Source organism: Podarcis muralis, chromosome 2 (assembly GCF_964188315.1).
Source record: "Podarcis muralis chromosome 2, rPodMur119.hap1.1, whole genome shotgun sequence".
NCBI classification, from domain to species: Eukaryota; Metazoa; Chordata; class Lepidosauria; order Squamata; family Lacertidae; genus Podarcis; species Podarcis muralis.
The window spans coordinates 88,191,700-88,207,842 of NC_135656.1; the positions used below are offsets into that span (position 1 = coordinate 88,191,700).

Sequence of the window (16,143 nt, forward strand, 5' to 3'; positions counted from 1 at the left end):
AACTTCTGACAGTCCGAGCAGTTATGAAGATCCAAAAGACACCTTTGATGTTATGTGGCAAGTCTGCTGCCAAAACATGTCAAGGCTCCATGTATGCTGGTATATTTATGACAGCACTGTCTAAACTTTGCAGTGTCTTGCCTTACTGATTTTTCAAAGGCTATAGCTGGTCTTGGACCCCTGAACTGCGTGAGATTTCAAGAGAGCAGCCTTGCCAGCAGGCACACAGTCCGATTGACTCTTAGATCTCCTGACTCTGGCAGTCCAGGTCTGCCTATCATCCTGTGATCCTTGCCTCCCTCTGGCATGTTCCTGACAGATCTTAATGGAAGGATGTGTTTGATATTGTTTTAACATTCTGATATCTGCTGCCCTAGTTTCCTTCGGGATGAGGGGGTGGAATAGAAATTTAATAAATATCAAATTGAACAAGAACTCAGTATTACGTTTGTCTCATTCAGATGCTCTTTTTTGCGTTAGTTTCCAGTGTTCCCTGCTCCTTTCCTTCCAAATGCTGAAGCATCTCTGTTCACCTGCCTTTGGGCTTGTTGCCTCATCACTCTCATCTTTCACCTTCCCCTCCTGGACAACCTTTAGTAATTTGCCTTATATTTTACTTCATCAATGAAACCTCATTTTTTGGAAGTGCTCTGGCCTAGTCTCTGGTTGCCTCTCTGCTGAAGAGCTGACCAGTACGATTCCCAATTTTGCTGACCAGCCCACATGGGTGCAGCTTTGGCTACTGCTTTGGCATTTGCAGCACCTGTATCGTTGATTGACACTTAAATTTTTTTACTCAATCTTGCTACAGTTTCCTTGGCCGCTGGACCATTACCCCCTAGCATGCTGGCTGATGCTGATGGAAGTTGGAGTCCAACAACATCTAGAGCACCAGAGGCTTCCCATCTTTGCTTTATAACCATCAGTGTGTCTTCGACAATGTGTGTATTGAAGTTCAGCGTTTCAGCTAATGGAGCAGCTTAACTATTTGGGGACCCAACTCATTCTTACATCTGAGTCATATTTACAAATGTCACATTATTGTTTGCTTCTAATCAGAGTGTCTTCAAACTGCACCCGTACCCCCCCCCCAAAGTTCAGCTCTGTAAGTGATGTCAAAGTACTTAAATCCTTTTGGCTTCTATTTCACGCCCCACATCTCAAGATGTAGCTTGCAAAATGTTTTCATAATTAGGGTGCCTACAGATGTGGCAAATGTCAGGGTCTTTAGGTCATGCTGAAGGACCCTAATGATTCTGATACCTCAATAAATGAGAGCTTTTATCTCTTGAATTCTATGAAACTCCCACTACAATAATTCTTTTCTAAAATAACAGGAAGCATTTGGCAGTAAATAAGACCTTGAAAAAGAAATGTCCTTCGTGTAAGTACAGTTATTTTGTCAAAATTGTGGAAGCCCATTTTTCATAATAGCAGTTCAGAGAGAGACAGAGAACAAATACGAAAAGAAAGGACACAGGTTTCTTTCAAAAAGTGATATTTTATTGAAAACTGTCATAAAACCCAAATGCTAAGGAGCCAGTCCAGAACTAGTGCTAGCAGGTGCAAAACTAGCATATTTTTCTTCAGGCAGAATCTCACCCTAAAAGGTTAGCAGTGACAAATTGACAGGCTGTTGTGAAAATGTCAAGAATACATTCTAGCATTACGCAGGGGGGCTGTTTAATAGAAAAAATATAGCTCCATAGATCCTCTCTTCTGTTTTACTCTGTAGATGTACAAATCACCCACCAGTCATACAAATTCTGCAGTTACACTTGTTAAAAATAAATATATATGTATACATTTCTCTTGGGGGGTAAAACAAAACTTGGCATGTGCCAGTTTCATATACAAAGAGTAGGAAAGTAGGAATATCATATATAATTTTCTTTTTTATACTCTGCCATCAAACAAGCTGTTAAGAAAGCCTAATGGACCTCAGGAACACTTTACAGAAACCAAGCAGCAGGATGCATGAGCGTCTGGTTTCCCTCACTGGCTGGATTCATCCGTCTTCCTCCGACAATATGGGCAACAGTTATGTTGCAGCACCAGGAGCTCGTAATCTTCTGAATGAAACATCTGTAAATGAGGGTTGCAGATGTCAGGTGTGACTCAATTTAAGTCACAGTGTAGGAAGAAAGTGAGTGGACAGGGTTGCTCTAAAAACATTTTTGGTGCTTTCTCCATTTGTATTAACGTGCACATAAACTACAACACTCTTATGACCCTGGTAAGATCAGCCATATCACCAGGAACTCATTCACCTACACATTCTCCCACATAATATATGTCAACAATGCACTTCTAATGTTTCCATTGAGCAGACATGTCAGTCTCTATGAAAGACAATAAAGGGACACAAGTCTGACATCGAAAACTAGCAAAAATGATTGACATGTATCTTCTGGGCACCCAAATCAGAATTAACATCCATTGTCATATAACCTCATCATCATATAACCTGATTGGCAGATAAACCAGAAAGAACACACAAAAAAGAGAGGACGTTGTATAATGTGTGCTTAAGTTTTGTGCAAGCAAATCAAGGCAAATGGCAATAAACAGGTCATCTGGAGGAGCCATGGATATAGTCAGAAAAAAGAGGCAACCCCCAAACAGAAATGCAATTTATGATCCACTTTAGTTCAACTTGGCTGCTTCATTTAGGTCTCCCAAAGGCTTTACAGCAGCCACAAAGTGATGCTTTGCCTTGCCACTTATGTAGTAAAGTTAATTTTAAGGCTTTTATTTTATTTTTAATCATTAAAATGAATTAGTGCCACAGGTTTATTTACAATTAAGCAGCAGTGTATGAGGGCTTTTAAAAATAATAATAATCCTGTACTATTTTATTTGGTGGTACAACTGAACATTTATCAGACTCTCCTGAAGTAAAATATTGCCCTTACCTGAAAGCAGAAAGGACACGTGGTAATGGGATTATCTGGTAGCAGGGATCGGAAGTACTGCCACTGTAACGGCTTGGGCCAGCGTTTAACCAGCACATCTCTCCTGCTCAGTGACCCAAGAACTGTGCGGTTCACAACCACAGGGACAAATTCCGACCCCCCTTGCTGCAGGAAACAAGTGATTGAGAAAAGGGAAAACATGTTTGAACTTGGTAGATCACTGGAAAGGCAAGGTGTTGTTTTTTTCAGGGAGTAAGTATGAGGTTTTTGGGGGGAATAATCTGCATACATTAAAGCAGCATTTGCACTGAGTTATCAGTTTCTTTTCAGTTCTGTATTTAGTCCTGGAAATATTCCTAGTTCTGGAGAGCTTGCATGTGTCCTCTTGCAACGCGGTGCTGGAAAGCACTGAATCATAGAATTATAGAACTGTAGAGTTGGAAGGGAACCCAGGGACATCTAGTCCAACCCCCTGCAATGCAGGAATCTCAACTAGATCATACATGACAGATGGCCATTCAACCTCTGCTTAAAAATCCCCCAATGCAGGAGAGTCCACAACCTCCTGAAGGAGTCAGTTCCACTGTCAAACAGCTCTTAACTGCCAAAGTTATTTACCGTATTTTTCGCCCTATAGGACACACCGGCCCATAGGACGCACCTAGATTTTGGGGGGTGAAATAAAGGGGAAAATTTTATTCCCCCCCCCCAGGCGCGGGGGAAGCTCGGGCTTCCCCCGACGCCAGCCCCCAGAACGGGACCCAGAGCCATGCCGAAGCTGCGTGCAGCTTAGGCATCGCTCTGGGAGCTTGCGGGGCTGGAGGAGGGGAAAGAGGAGCTTCCCCCTCCCCCAGCCCCTAGAACGGGACCCAGAGCGATGCCGAAGCTGCGCCTCCCGCTGTCCCCCGAGTTTGCGGGGCTGGCGATGGGGCTCTCCTGAAGCCTGGAGAGCAAGAGGGGTCGGTGCGCACCGACCCCTCTCGCTCTCCAGGCTTCAACGAAAGCCTGCATTCGCCCCATAGGACGCACACACATTTCCCCTTCATTTTTGGAGGGGATAAGTGCTTCCTATAGGACAAAAAATACGGTAATATTTTTGTATGTTTATTTTATATCTTATTATGATTTATGTGGAAATTGTTCAGTTTGGTTGTGTACTCTTTGATATTATATTTATTGTTTATGACTTTTGTTAGGTCTGTAATTATGTATTTTTTCATGCTGAAAGCCGCCCGTTTCTCTAACAAACAGTAATGAACGTTTGCCTGCAGGGTGTCCAGCTGCCTCTATAGCCTTCCACTGAAGTTCACCCCTCCAAAGTTTAAAGGGGAAAAAAGTGGGGTAGGTATTTCTAAAATAAATCAATAACCTAAAGTGATTGGGGTTCTTTAAAAAAAAAAAAAACCAGGAATGAAATGTGTAGAGGCATATTGGATATTAATGTACAGTGGTACCTCGGGTTAAGTACTTAATTCATTCCGGAGGTCCGTTCTTAACCTGAAACTATTCTTAACCTGAAGCACCACTTTAGCTAATGGGGCCTCCAGCTGCCGCCGTGCCGTCAGAGCACGATTTCTGTTCTCATCCTGAAGCTAAGTTCTTAACACGAGGTACTATTTCTGGGTTAGCGGTGTCTGTAACCTGAAGCGTCTGTAACCTGAAGAGTCTGTAACCCGAGGTACCACTGTATCTCCTTGAACATGGCAATCCTATTGAGGCTTCCTGGGTAGGAGGGAGGACAATTCAGGGCAGAAGAAATGGCAATTCCTCAGCTCTGCTGGGCTTGTGCACATGTGTGCACTTTCTTCTTCTTTGCTGGGCTCTTAAATAAAATAAAACAAAACCTGAAATAACTGTGCCAACTCTTGGCCTGATATAGGTTTTCTCCCCATTCCAGGTGCATGGTCAGAAAGTGGGTGTTGGATCTCTGATCTGCTCCCGGCATGCCTCTGGGGTGCTTCCTTTTTCCCCGTACCTCCCTCAGCTACAGCAGTGGACCTTGCCAGCAGCCCACCAGGGAAACCTCTAGCTGTGAACCTCCCTGTGAGACCATGGAGAGGAAGGATTGCCATATCCAGTGGTCTCCCAGCCACCCTTCTTGGGGGCTCAGGATGGCTCCTTCAATGAATTTTCATGAGTCTTCTTGCAATTTTGGCCATTTGACTCAAATAAGCAATTCTCAGCTGGGTCTTATGCCCCATCAGTTGGGGGATTGAGAAATAAAGCAGTCAGACAAGTCAAGGGAAGGCTGTATCTGGTGGAGTAAGGTAGAGAAGGTTTATGGGAAATTACAAAATATTTACAGATGGAATGAAGATGTGACACGAAGAGAACATTTGCTGGTAGGAAATCCATACTAGGTGCTCTTTCGCAGCACAAAGCACAGCAAAAAACAAAGGTGAAGGGATTTGCGGGAAAGACATTTTCTAACCTCAAAGCTCAGTTTTGCTGCAAATGGGTCATCCTCTTCGATCCCGTCTGCTTTGTAAAGAAGTCTCATTGTCTGCACATCTAGGCACATTTGTTAGGGAAGAATTACACAGAAGTAGGGAGTGCAAAGGGAGAGCACCTGTGTGGTGTTCAGATTTCTATTCCCCGCATGCACAATGGTGAAAAACTCATACATTATGATAGAAACCCTGGTTTGCGATCAAAACTGCATATAAGTCTTGATCAGGATGCAGAAGGCTTGCCTCACAGTGTTCGAGAGCAGCAGATTATGGAAAACAAACACACACAAGTTATTCCATAGTTAGTCCTTTGAACAAGGATGCTTAATAGGCTAACTCTCAACCTTTCTCCCAACATGCATTCAAAGTGTTATTCTCATTATTTCCCATCCCCACTTTGCTTCTGTGTGCTTCTGCACACAGCATCCTGCCTCAACATGGATCTCAATCTCTCTGGCTTCGTGCCTTTATACTGCAGCCAGTAGAATGAGACTCCCAAAGCGAATGGCCCGTTAAAATGGCACGTTTTGGCAATGCTATCAATAATGGTGGAGTTCAAAGAAAGCCCGGTCTTGTCTTCCTTGGCTGGAGGCTGGAGGATTGAAAAATAAAAAAGTAGTTTCTTTAAAGTCTGTTAGGGAAACAATTATTTTAAGTCCTAACAGTTTGATGTGATTGTTCAAACAAAAAGGATTTAAAATATATTAAAATTGCACAGTGGGGTTTTTTCCCTGTTGTGGGGGCTGGATAAACTCAGCCCAGCAAAGGGATGAAAACTTCTCCAATGTAACAGATGTTAATCTAGGACTGCAGCAGAGCACTGATACTCATTTATCTTAACCTTTATCTGTGCATGTAAACCTGAACACTGCATTGCATGCTAAACAACTGAGTATCAGAGGTGAAAACACTGTAGCTAAAAATATATTTTTTAAGAAGTGCATGAGGTTGGGGAGAGGGAAGGAAGCTGGGAGCGGAAAGGGAAACTAAGGATTTGTACAGTTCTATTGTAGTACAGTAATGTGTAAACCCTAATAAACCATGTGGATTTTTTAATAAAATAAAATAAAAATTACAGTGTTACTATATAGTTGTTCCAAACAAAACCTGGTGAAGCACAAATGAATAAATATACAGGCTCCAAGCTACTTTGGTTGTTTTGCTGCTGCAGTGAGCTAAGCTTTGGTTTGGCTTAGTGTGTCATCTGAACTTGGACTCACATTTCGCTCTCTCTCTGCAAATCACAAGCTGTAAACCAAAGGACAATCCTTGGTTACAGCTTGTGGTTTGTCTGAAGAGAGTTAATCTATGACTTGAGGTTCAGAAAGCATGCTAAGCCAAACCATGGTTTAGCTCAGCAAAGCACAAAGGCTAAATGACCAAGGAAGACCAAAGTGGCCACAATCTCCTCTCTGGAAGCCCACTATGCTCTTTTATGCTAAGACATGGTTTGGCTTAGTGTTACGTGTGAAAAAGGGAAGTGACGTTTTCAAGAGGGAAAGGATACCATCACTCATCTGCTCTTGCCATTTATTGTCTCTTTTGTTGAGTCTCGGCACTTCCAGATCTATCAAAGCAACAGCTTCTTCATCAGTGATCCCCTCCTCTAAATAGAACTCAACCAGGTGTAAGATATCTGAAAAGGACGGAGGTGAAAACGAAACTTAGAAAATCCACAATGCCTGCTGTATCCATTCAAGAGATAGACATTGTTGTTACACACACACACACACACACACACACACACAACCTGTTAATAATGAGATTCATATACTTGGAAACCCACCTGAAAAACACACACACACACACACACACAGAGAGAGAGAGAGAGAGAGAGAGAGAGAGAGAGAGAGAGAGAGAGTAGAAACAGGCACTGCACTGCCAGAAACTCATCACAACAATTTTAGACTCCACAGATATCGGACATATTTTATCCAGGAGAGCGGTAATATTTCAACGCACCATAAGAAGCAGCAGCGAAGACAAAGGGTTGCCTACAGTTAATACAGACGTTCCCCAGGTTGTTCAGCAATGGGTTGTGGGTGGAACACCTGTAACACAGAGGCACAAGGTCCTGCAAAGAAGCACACAGAGGTTACTGCAAGCAAAAGAGCCCAGCTGAATATGTTGGGCAGAATCGTAAGAACAGTGGGGAGCCAGTCTGAGAACTCCTAATAACCCCTTCCCTAGCACCTCCTTATGCCCCCACCCGCTCAAAAGATCAGGGGGCCTTCCAATGCAGCCTCGAAAACAAGGAACTGGGTTGAAGAGGGGGAAATCCCCAAAGCCTGATGCTGGTGAGGAAGAACTTAGATGCAGGATTCTAGATTCCAGCTACTGAATCTGACCAGTTATCACTACAGTTACAGTATATATTTTCACATCGAGCCAGCTACCTTTTATAAATAACCAAAATGAGTACGTGTATTGAGAGGTTCAGAATGGAAACATATATCCTTAATCCTAAAATGACATTTTTAATTAAAAATATATCCCATGGATTCTGCAAAACATGCTCAGACTCTGGTGAACTTTCAGAGGAGAAAAAATTCCGGAGCAGACAGCAACTACTAACAAGGCTATAAGCATGTGCCATCATGTTTCTTGTTTGATGTGCTGAAGAGACCATTAAGAACCATCCTTGGTAGATAGCAGCAATCAAGACATAATAAAGTAGAAGAGTTCATCTTTAATACAGAGGGCCCAGGTTGTTCACACCAAGCTTAGCTGAGTTTCAGTATAGTTGAGAGACACCTTTGGCAGGAAAACAGCTAAGGGACTTACAACAAAGTGCAAAATCTCATGTCTGATATAAAGCACCTAAGTAAAGTGAAATTATTCACCTTCTCTCCAAAAGCAGAAAAAGGCAGACACACACACCCTTTTTTAAAACCACAAAATATCAGTGAGTAATGGAACTGAACGCCTCCCAATGTGTCGGGATTTAGAAAGCAATCTAGGGATAGCCAAAGTGGTGCCTTCCAGATGTTGCTGGACTACAACACCCATCATCCCTGACCACTGACCAGGCTGGCTGAGGTTGACTGAAGCTGGTGTCCAACAACATCTGGATGGCAGCACATTTGCTACCACGGCATGAATACAAGGAGACAGATTGATCTATTAATGGCTACTAGCCACATTCAGCTGTAAAGTATTGTATACATCTGACTGTGTGTGAACTTCCCTGAAGCAGTCTGCCTATTCAATGTTGGCAGCCAAAAAATGAGGCTATATGAACCACATGAGAATTGTCATTTTCTTAAGTTTCCTTACACCAAAAAAAGGGGAGGGAGAGAACAGAACCAAACATAAAATAGTGAAATTGGGGCCTTTAAGCTTTCATAAATATTCTTCCAGAGTATGACTGCTTGAGTCATTAGATATTCTATTTTCAAACGTTGCAGCGTCAGATGAGTCCTATGCAACACACAACTCATTGCCAGAAAGATGTGAACAAAGGTTACTGAAACAGGTTTTTTGGCTCAGAGTCTTGATGAAACATGGGACCTTTGATTCATTCACTTCATGTCCTTTTAAATTGCACAATTACTTCAGGCAGCTATATGGATCTCCAGGGCCTTATTGTGTTTATATTATTTCAGGTGGCCAGATGGAGTGCATTTTTTCCTGTTCATTTAAGGTTAAGCATTTGCACCATACAATTTATTTTGATTTGCACGCCCCTTTAGATAGAATTTTATAGAACATTGGCAAGACTCAGACAATGACTAAAAAGAGGAAGGCAAGCTTTTAAAAACATGATTTACAAAGAGTAACGAGTCCCAAGTGCTGGAAAAGGGGGGAGCCTGACGAATGGGGTAGGCCCAAACATAAGAGACCAACTGTGAACAGTCCCAGAGAGAAGAAAGGAACTAAATGCTTATGGGAATATATGAAAACAGAGCCCCTTAGACTGCAACCTGGGAGTAAGCCCCACTAAACTCAATGAACTTACTTCTGACTAGACATGATTGCACTGTTAGACAGACACTGTTCTCTTCCATTTGGAGCTCTTTTAGGTGTTTTATTCTTGAACCACTTTTATCTGCTTTTATATTTGCATACTGTATCGTTACCCACCCAGGGAACTTATGGTGAAGGGCCAGCAAGATTATTAATAATATTGTAAATAAAATAAATAAGGTGAAGCATGCCACAGAGTGGTGGGAATAAGCAGGGCAACAGTATCAGCCAGGATAGCATGTGGGGATTAAGTGGGTGAGGCAGTTTCTTGAAAGACATACATTTGAACATGCAAGGCACCTATCTTCATTTTAATAAGGAGACGACATATAACATCGTATTTTTTCTGCAGAAGCAGTACATTTACTCACAACGCCTCTCAGATTATATACACATGCCAGTGTGGTCTCTTGTGTCATGTCAAATATGGGGGGAAATGGGGAAAATACCAAATTGGAACTTACTCCGTTGTCATGAAAGGGCTTGGACCGGATTGTCAGGCTTCCCAACTCAATTGATTTCTGAAATCTAGCTGGGATCTGCAGCCCCTGCAACTTGTCATAGGCATGACGAGCCAATTTATAAGCCCCCAGAGCTTTGCTCTGCTTTGCCAGGGCAAATAATGTATTGCTGTAATCAAATTAAGGAACAAAACATACATATGGCAAGCAGGAAAAAAACCACATCATTGCTTTCAATCAGAGAAGCTATGTGCTTAAGCGCAACCAAAGCCAGGGCTTGGAAGAGGCCTCCGCTGGAGAAGTCTGTTTACATAAGCATGTTTACATAAACAAAATGTGAAACAACTGCTAGATGGCTGAAGGGGATGGTGTTTTGAAAGAGAAATCCCATCAATATGAAGGGTGCTTCTTTGAAATTAGCGATGTTTGCACAGAGAAGAAGGGACACAGAGATGGCTTTTCTTAAAGAACCTCCTTTTTTGTTGTTGGTCAAAATGCCTCCACCTTGCAACATAAATTATTGCATGCAAAAGGAAGCCAGTAGACAAGCATCGCTACAGTCTGTTTTTCATACCAAAGTCCATTACGAAAAACAAGGGTGCTTCCTTCCAGTTGAAAGGTGATTAGACAGCAAGTGGGGCCAAATCTGCTGTCTAGATAAACTAAATGCATTTGACAGGAATTAACAGGCCTCAATTCAAATATTTTCACTTAAGCTGGGTTAACTGGATTTCACTCAACAGAAAAGAGCAAGACTTTTGAGGCAAGTTATGAGGAACCTCCTTCAAGAAACTAAGCCACCCTAAAACCTTGGCCATCCTCTTATTGTAATGAAGCCTGAATATCTTAGAAACTCAAAAATCCCAGGGAAAACACACCATGCAGCTTAAGCTTAATGTAGGCCATCCTGAATTCAAGCTGACCAAGCTTCCAGAAAAGCAATTCTGGACAGAAACGAAGGAAGTTTCATATTTGGAGCCAGGCCAAAAGGAGGATTGTCAAGAGCCAGTCAGATCCAGTTAGATCAGCGCTGTCTACAATGTCAGTCGTGGCTCTCCAAGATTTCATATAGGAGTCTCTCCTAGACCTATCTGGAGATGCCAAGGATTGAACATGGGGCCTTTTGCATGTAAATGAGATGCTCTGTAACCAAGGCATGGCCCCTTCCCAAAGGAAGTGATAGGAAACAAGTTGTCCCACACATTCATCCATGGAGAGGTGGGAGGAAAAGCTCGGTTACATTCCAGATACTTGCCTGAACTTTGCATGCCTTGAATTAAACTGTATGGCCAGTCAAGAGACTCCTTATGGCAAGTGTAACGTATCTACAATCTTCACAGTGACAAACCCCAGAAAGGTAACCATGCTGGTCTGCTGCAGCAAACACAATGGTGAGTCGTGTGGCAACGTGAAGATCCAACTTCATCTGCCCAAGTGAAGGGCAAATTTTCTAAGCAACATGTCTCTACGGTTCACAGATGTTTCCAAAGCTATGCAGGAAGTGTTTTATGCTTCCAAGCGTTTAAAGAGGGTTGGGGGTTCAAACCTCATACAGAGGATGGAATAGCAACCTATTGATATTCTGTGTAATATAGCTCTGAGAGAGCAAGGATCACGTAGATTTTTGCAGCACATCAGTAACAGACAACACCAATGAGCCTTCTGCTTGGCCTGTCAGCTCTTGAATTTGGATTTTGCCTTTTAAAGGATACACTTTAGAAATTCCCAAAGGTGTTTCCTTGGTCAGGCTATGAAGTAAAAACCGAGACACATTAAAGAGTGTTTCAGGCAGGTAGTAATTGAAGGGTTCTTCCTGCAATGTTAAAATAAAAAATTAAAAATTAAAGGTTAAGCTAATAAAGAAATGCACAGAATTAAGCATTAGTTGATTGCTATCTTGCCTCACACTGCTTTCCTTTATTCAGAAAGCAACAACACTTGAAGAATCCAAACAGATTAGATCTAATCTCAACTTTAAAGAAAAAGGCCACAAAGATAAGCTACTCAGGGGACAATCTTATACCAGCCTCTCCATGAGAGGATATGCTGGGTAAGACACAAGAGGCCTAAGAAACACATTGCATCAGTTAACAGTCTTTTGAATGGTTTCAAAGGACAAAGAGTGAACTAACTGTGAAGCTCCATGTGAAAATCTTACAGTGCATTTGTGGATGAAGTGATAGGCATGATAAAGTTCTGCCAAGTGCTGGAAGTGGTGAAACTTCTGTAACATTTCAGTCTTCTGCTGCTCGTTGTCTGAGGGAGGGAAAGGCAGCATCAGTATAAAACCTCTGATCAGTTGCCAACCTACAGTGAGAGACTTACTCAAGAAAGATCACAGACCCATCCTGCTTACTGCATTAACACCCCTAAGAGATTAGCACCACTGAGCAAGTGTGCCTCAAAGTATAGCTTATGTAGTTTGGTGAGCTTTATATGTCATTTTGGGCTTTAAAAGCAGGAAAATTAAGAAGACAAATGCATAGTTTTAACACAGCCAGGGGCCATAGCTAATAGCGGAGCACATTTCTAGCAACACCATCTGCAGAAGCTATAACTAAAGGAAATAACATTTTCCATGTTTACATTTAAACTGAACAAGCATTTTTGGAATAATTTACACAATATTATCGCCACTGCTGTGCAGGTTTACTTGGACGGCAGACCCATTGTGTTCCATAGGGCTTACTTCCATGTAAGTGTGCACAGGAAGGGCAGAGACTTTACTCAGTGAACAGTATTTAAGAGTACTGGCAAAATGATATCAACGTTTGTACAGTGTTGTTAAAACAATAATAATGCCTGCTCCGCCTTAATTTTGGGTCACACAAAGCTAAGGACAGACAGCATCTTATGGTAGTGGGAATAATGAATATGGAGCCAAAATCAGCTCTCAGACTGACATGTTCCTGGGCAAATTGCTCTTTCCTGGTGTAAACCCCACTCTGTGAAACGGGAACAATAAGCTGCCTGCTTTATAAGATCACTGTATGCATTAAAGAAATAGTTTAAGCTACTTTGTATGCAAAGGCTGCAATCCCTACAGTACTCAGCAGGAAACTCAGTGGGACCCATCCTCAGTTAAACATGTTTGAGATGCGTGTTGAGGCTGTGCTCCTCAGCACAGTTGACTACACATTAAATCCCCCTAAGCAAAGGATTGCTAACAGTGAAATGTAAAGATTCATAAATGGCTTCTGAAACCTCCTCTCTTCTCCAGTAAAACTGATCGAGAGCATTTAGACTGAGAAACCTCTCCAGCAGCCCTAGTTTTGGAGCTTGCCCAATAGGGCCCTGGGCCCATGGCTCAGCTTCCCCAATGCTATTGCCAGAACAAGCATCACATTCTAGAAGAACTAATGAATGTCAACTTCTCTACCCTGTAAAAGACTTTCACTTTTAAAGACCAGCAGCTCTGAGCTTTAGCCTTCTGGCCACCCATTGAGCAGCATGCTAAGGAATGATGTACGGCAGATGTCATCAGCCACAGTGAGCCTTCCTAAATGAAGACCAAAACCTCAACCCAAAACTTGTCCCCATATTTTGTGCCTGGGATATTGGAAGGGAAAGCATATGGATGGGGGAAAGAATCAAGTCCACAACAGCACCTCTCTTGACACCGACCTGTCAAGATGTTAAGAACTTTAAAGGTGGGGCCCTTCCTGCTGCTCTGATACTAAGGGATTGTACATTTAGCAGTAACATGGCACAGGGCCTTTTTGATGTTGGCACCTCAGTTGTGGAATACTCTCAGCTTGGAGAGTCAGTTGACACCAACAGTAGTTTCTTTTTGGAAGCAACCCCAAATGATTATGTTTCCACAGGCATCTGCATGATATCAACCTATGGAAATTTTGCTGGAACTTTATTTTTTTAACAGGAACTTTAATCATATTCATACTGTTGCATTTTCTGCTCTTGCTGTGTTTGTGATATGATCTAAACCCCACCCTGGGATCAGTAAAAAAAGAAGGGCAGGAGACAAACATTTTAAATAAATGAACATTTTTTAAGGTTCCCAAAGGAGGATTACCAGAAGAGCAAGAAGCCTGTGGAAGAGCAGAACTGTCGACAAGCCCTCCACCTTGAAATGAATAGGTGGGCATGACCAAACCATGCTGTTCATTCAATCAGACTGAGCTTGGGCTTCCCCTAGCAGATATGTGTGTCTCCATGTTTTGAGAAACTGAAGTTACCTAGTTTCCTTAGAAGACAGAGCTTGAGCTAGGGTTAAGAATGAGGTTTCTCTTCTCAGCCATACATGAAAAGATAAGATCATAATATGTACAATATAACAAAATTCAAAAGTCTTGTACAACGCAATTCACAATGAGTTTTCAGTTAAGCCATCAGAGTTTGAGAGATGTTCTGCCTTCGGGCATGAACAGATTACATGTAAACTTGCTTGTGTTTCCTTACCTTGAGCGATATCTAAACACTGCATGGACAGCATCCAGTAATAATATCCTGCATCATTGAATCGGCTTTCTACCACAGCGTTGCGAGTTAATTGTTCCAACACTTTTACGGCCTCGGTTTGCCTGCCAGCCTTGTGGAATGCTGCAAAGGGGGCCAAAATAAAGAAGATTTTACAAAGTGATTAAACCAATTAACTTGATTAAAATTAAGAACAGAGCCCACAACTAAACAAAGGAGCAGATGAAAGGGATTACATCCTAGTATTCTTCTCCATGTTTGTGGGTAAGTTAATGTAGCAGTAGATACTTCAAAAATGTACTTTGTGGCTTTTGTGGTGTCTCGGGCTTCTTTCATGTACTTTGTGGGCACAATCCACTAAGCACTGCTGCTGCACAACTCCCATTTATTTCGAGGTTGCCTTTGTATGGTTCCTGAAAGGACCCATTGAAACCAATGAGATTGTGCAGCAGCACTAAATGGGCTGAAAAGCAGTGAGGAAAACTGTAACTGGGTGTTTATCTAGCTAAGGGGCCAATCAAATTTATTTGTGTCTCGATAGCTGCAAAATAATTCTGATCAAAAGAAAGCCTACACATAAGAGATTTAATTCACACTTTAGTTTTTGAGTTCAGTACAAATCCAAGTTAAAATGGCAAAAAAAACCATCAGCGGCAGTAATGACTAAGGAATTGCACATGTGCATCTAAGTGATCAACATTCCCTGCAATATATGTGAAAGCAGAGACCTGATCCTTTCCTAACTGCTGCTTCCTGTTCATTGCTGAGAAACCCTGTCACTTAAAACACTTCCAAATCAACAAAGCTATATATGCATTTGCCATTTAAACTCAGGTCCTTGCACCCAAGTTCAAAATGTAAAGTGCAAATAAGCTCAAAATATAAAGAGTCACTAGCTGAAATTAAAACTCGGTCCAGATTCTACTCAGTAAATATATGCTTTACAAAAGCTCAAAACAGAAATTTGAATGAGCTTTGAGGGCTAATTCACACTCTTACGTTTTCTGTTAACGGTCTTGTTCCCATGTGCAACTTATACAACAGAACTGCTTATGAAAGGTAATACACAGAATTTGCTGCTCTACAAACTGAATTCTCATAGATTTTCATATCTGACTCCTCACCACCCTATGGCTAGAGAAGCAATCCTCATGTGTTCCACTGATATGCTAAGGACATGAAGGCTCATTATTACTTTTTTTGTTCCTAAAGACTAGGTATGAATGTGCAAGACTACCAAATGCTTTTCTAGCTCTCCTGAGACCTGCTGCCATTCTAGTTATTCAGACTGGGATAATCCTTTCTCCAATACCAGTAAAGGTAAAGGGACCCCTGACTGTTAGGTCCAGTTGCAGACAACTCTGGAGTTGCGGCGCTCATCTCGCTTTATTGGCCGAGGGAGCCGGCATACAGCTTCCGGGTCATGTGGCCAGCATGACTAAGCCACTTCTGGAGAACCAGAGCAGTGCACGGAACACCGTTTACCTTCCCGCTGGAGCAGTACCTATTTATCTACTTGCACTTTGATGTGCTTTTGAACTGCTAGGTTGGAAGGAGCAGGGACCGAGCAACGGGCGCTCACTCCGTCGCGGGGATTCAAACCACCAACCTTCTGATCGGCAAGTCCTAGGCTCTGTGGTTTAGACATTGGCATCCCCCCAATACCAGTACATGCCTTTTTAAAAAAAATACAGAATATATATGTGTCAAATTATTATCAAGGACTGTTGGAGCAGAAAGTGAGTAGAAACACTAGATGTAGAATCTACTTTTTTGTCTGCTCTTTTTACTGAACTTATACTTTATTAAATTTGTTGCTGCTGTTAGTGACAACAAGAAGCTTACCCGACAACTAAAGTAAGTACTGAGTAAGATCCATTTAAGAGTCTTCTTTTGCTTTTAATGCAAATTATA

The 16,143-nt window shown here is 42.1% G+C and overlaps 1 protein-coding gene across 4 annotated transcripts in view; it reads right to left on the reverse strand.

Moving 5' to 3' along the window:
- Nucleotides 1-1,481: 1,481 nt before the first annotated feature.
- Nucleotides 1,482-16,143, reverse strand: part of IFT122 (intraflagellar transport 122) — a 59,138-nt gene continuing 44,476 nt past the window's right edge. For 3 of the 4 annotated variants that reach the window (XM_028719289.2, XM_028719288.2, XM_028719291.2), the window contains 9 exons: nt 14,212-14,352; nt 11,951-12,048; nt 11,505-11,605; nt 9,796-9,961; nt 7,328-7,439; nt 6,873-7,001; nt 5,347-5,426; nt 2,916-3,080; nt 1,482-2,085 (listed from right to left, as the gene is read on the reverse strand). In XM_028719289.2, coding sequence (XP_028575122.1) covers nt 1,996-2,085; nt 2,916-3,080; nt 5,347-5,426; nt 6,873-7,001; nt 7,328-7,439; nt 9,796-9,961; nt 11,505-11,605; nt 11,951-12,048; nt 14,212-14,352 — 1,082 coding nt within the window. In that variant the 3' untranslated portion in view covers nt 1,482-1,995. The remainder of the gene's footprint in view (nt 2,086-2,915; nt 3,081-5,346; nt 5,427-6,872; nt 7,002-7,327; nt 7,440-9,795; nt 9,962-11,504; nt 11,606-11,950; nt 12,049-14,211; nt 14,353-16,143) is intronic. The other variant, XM_028719290.2, reaches the window with a different exon arrangement.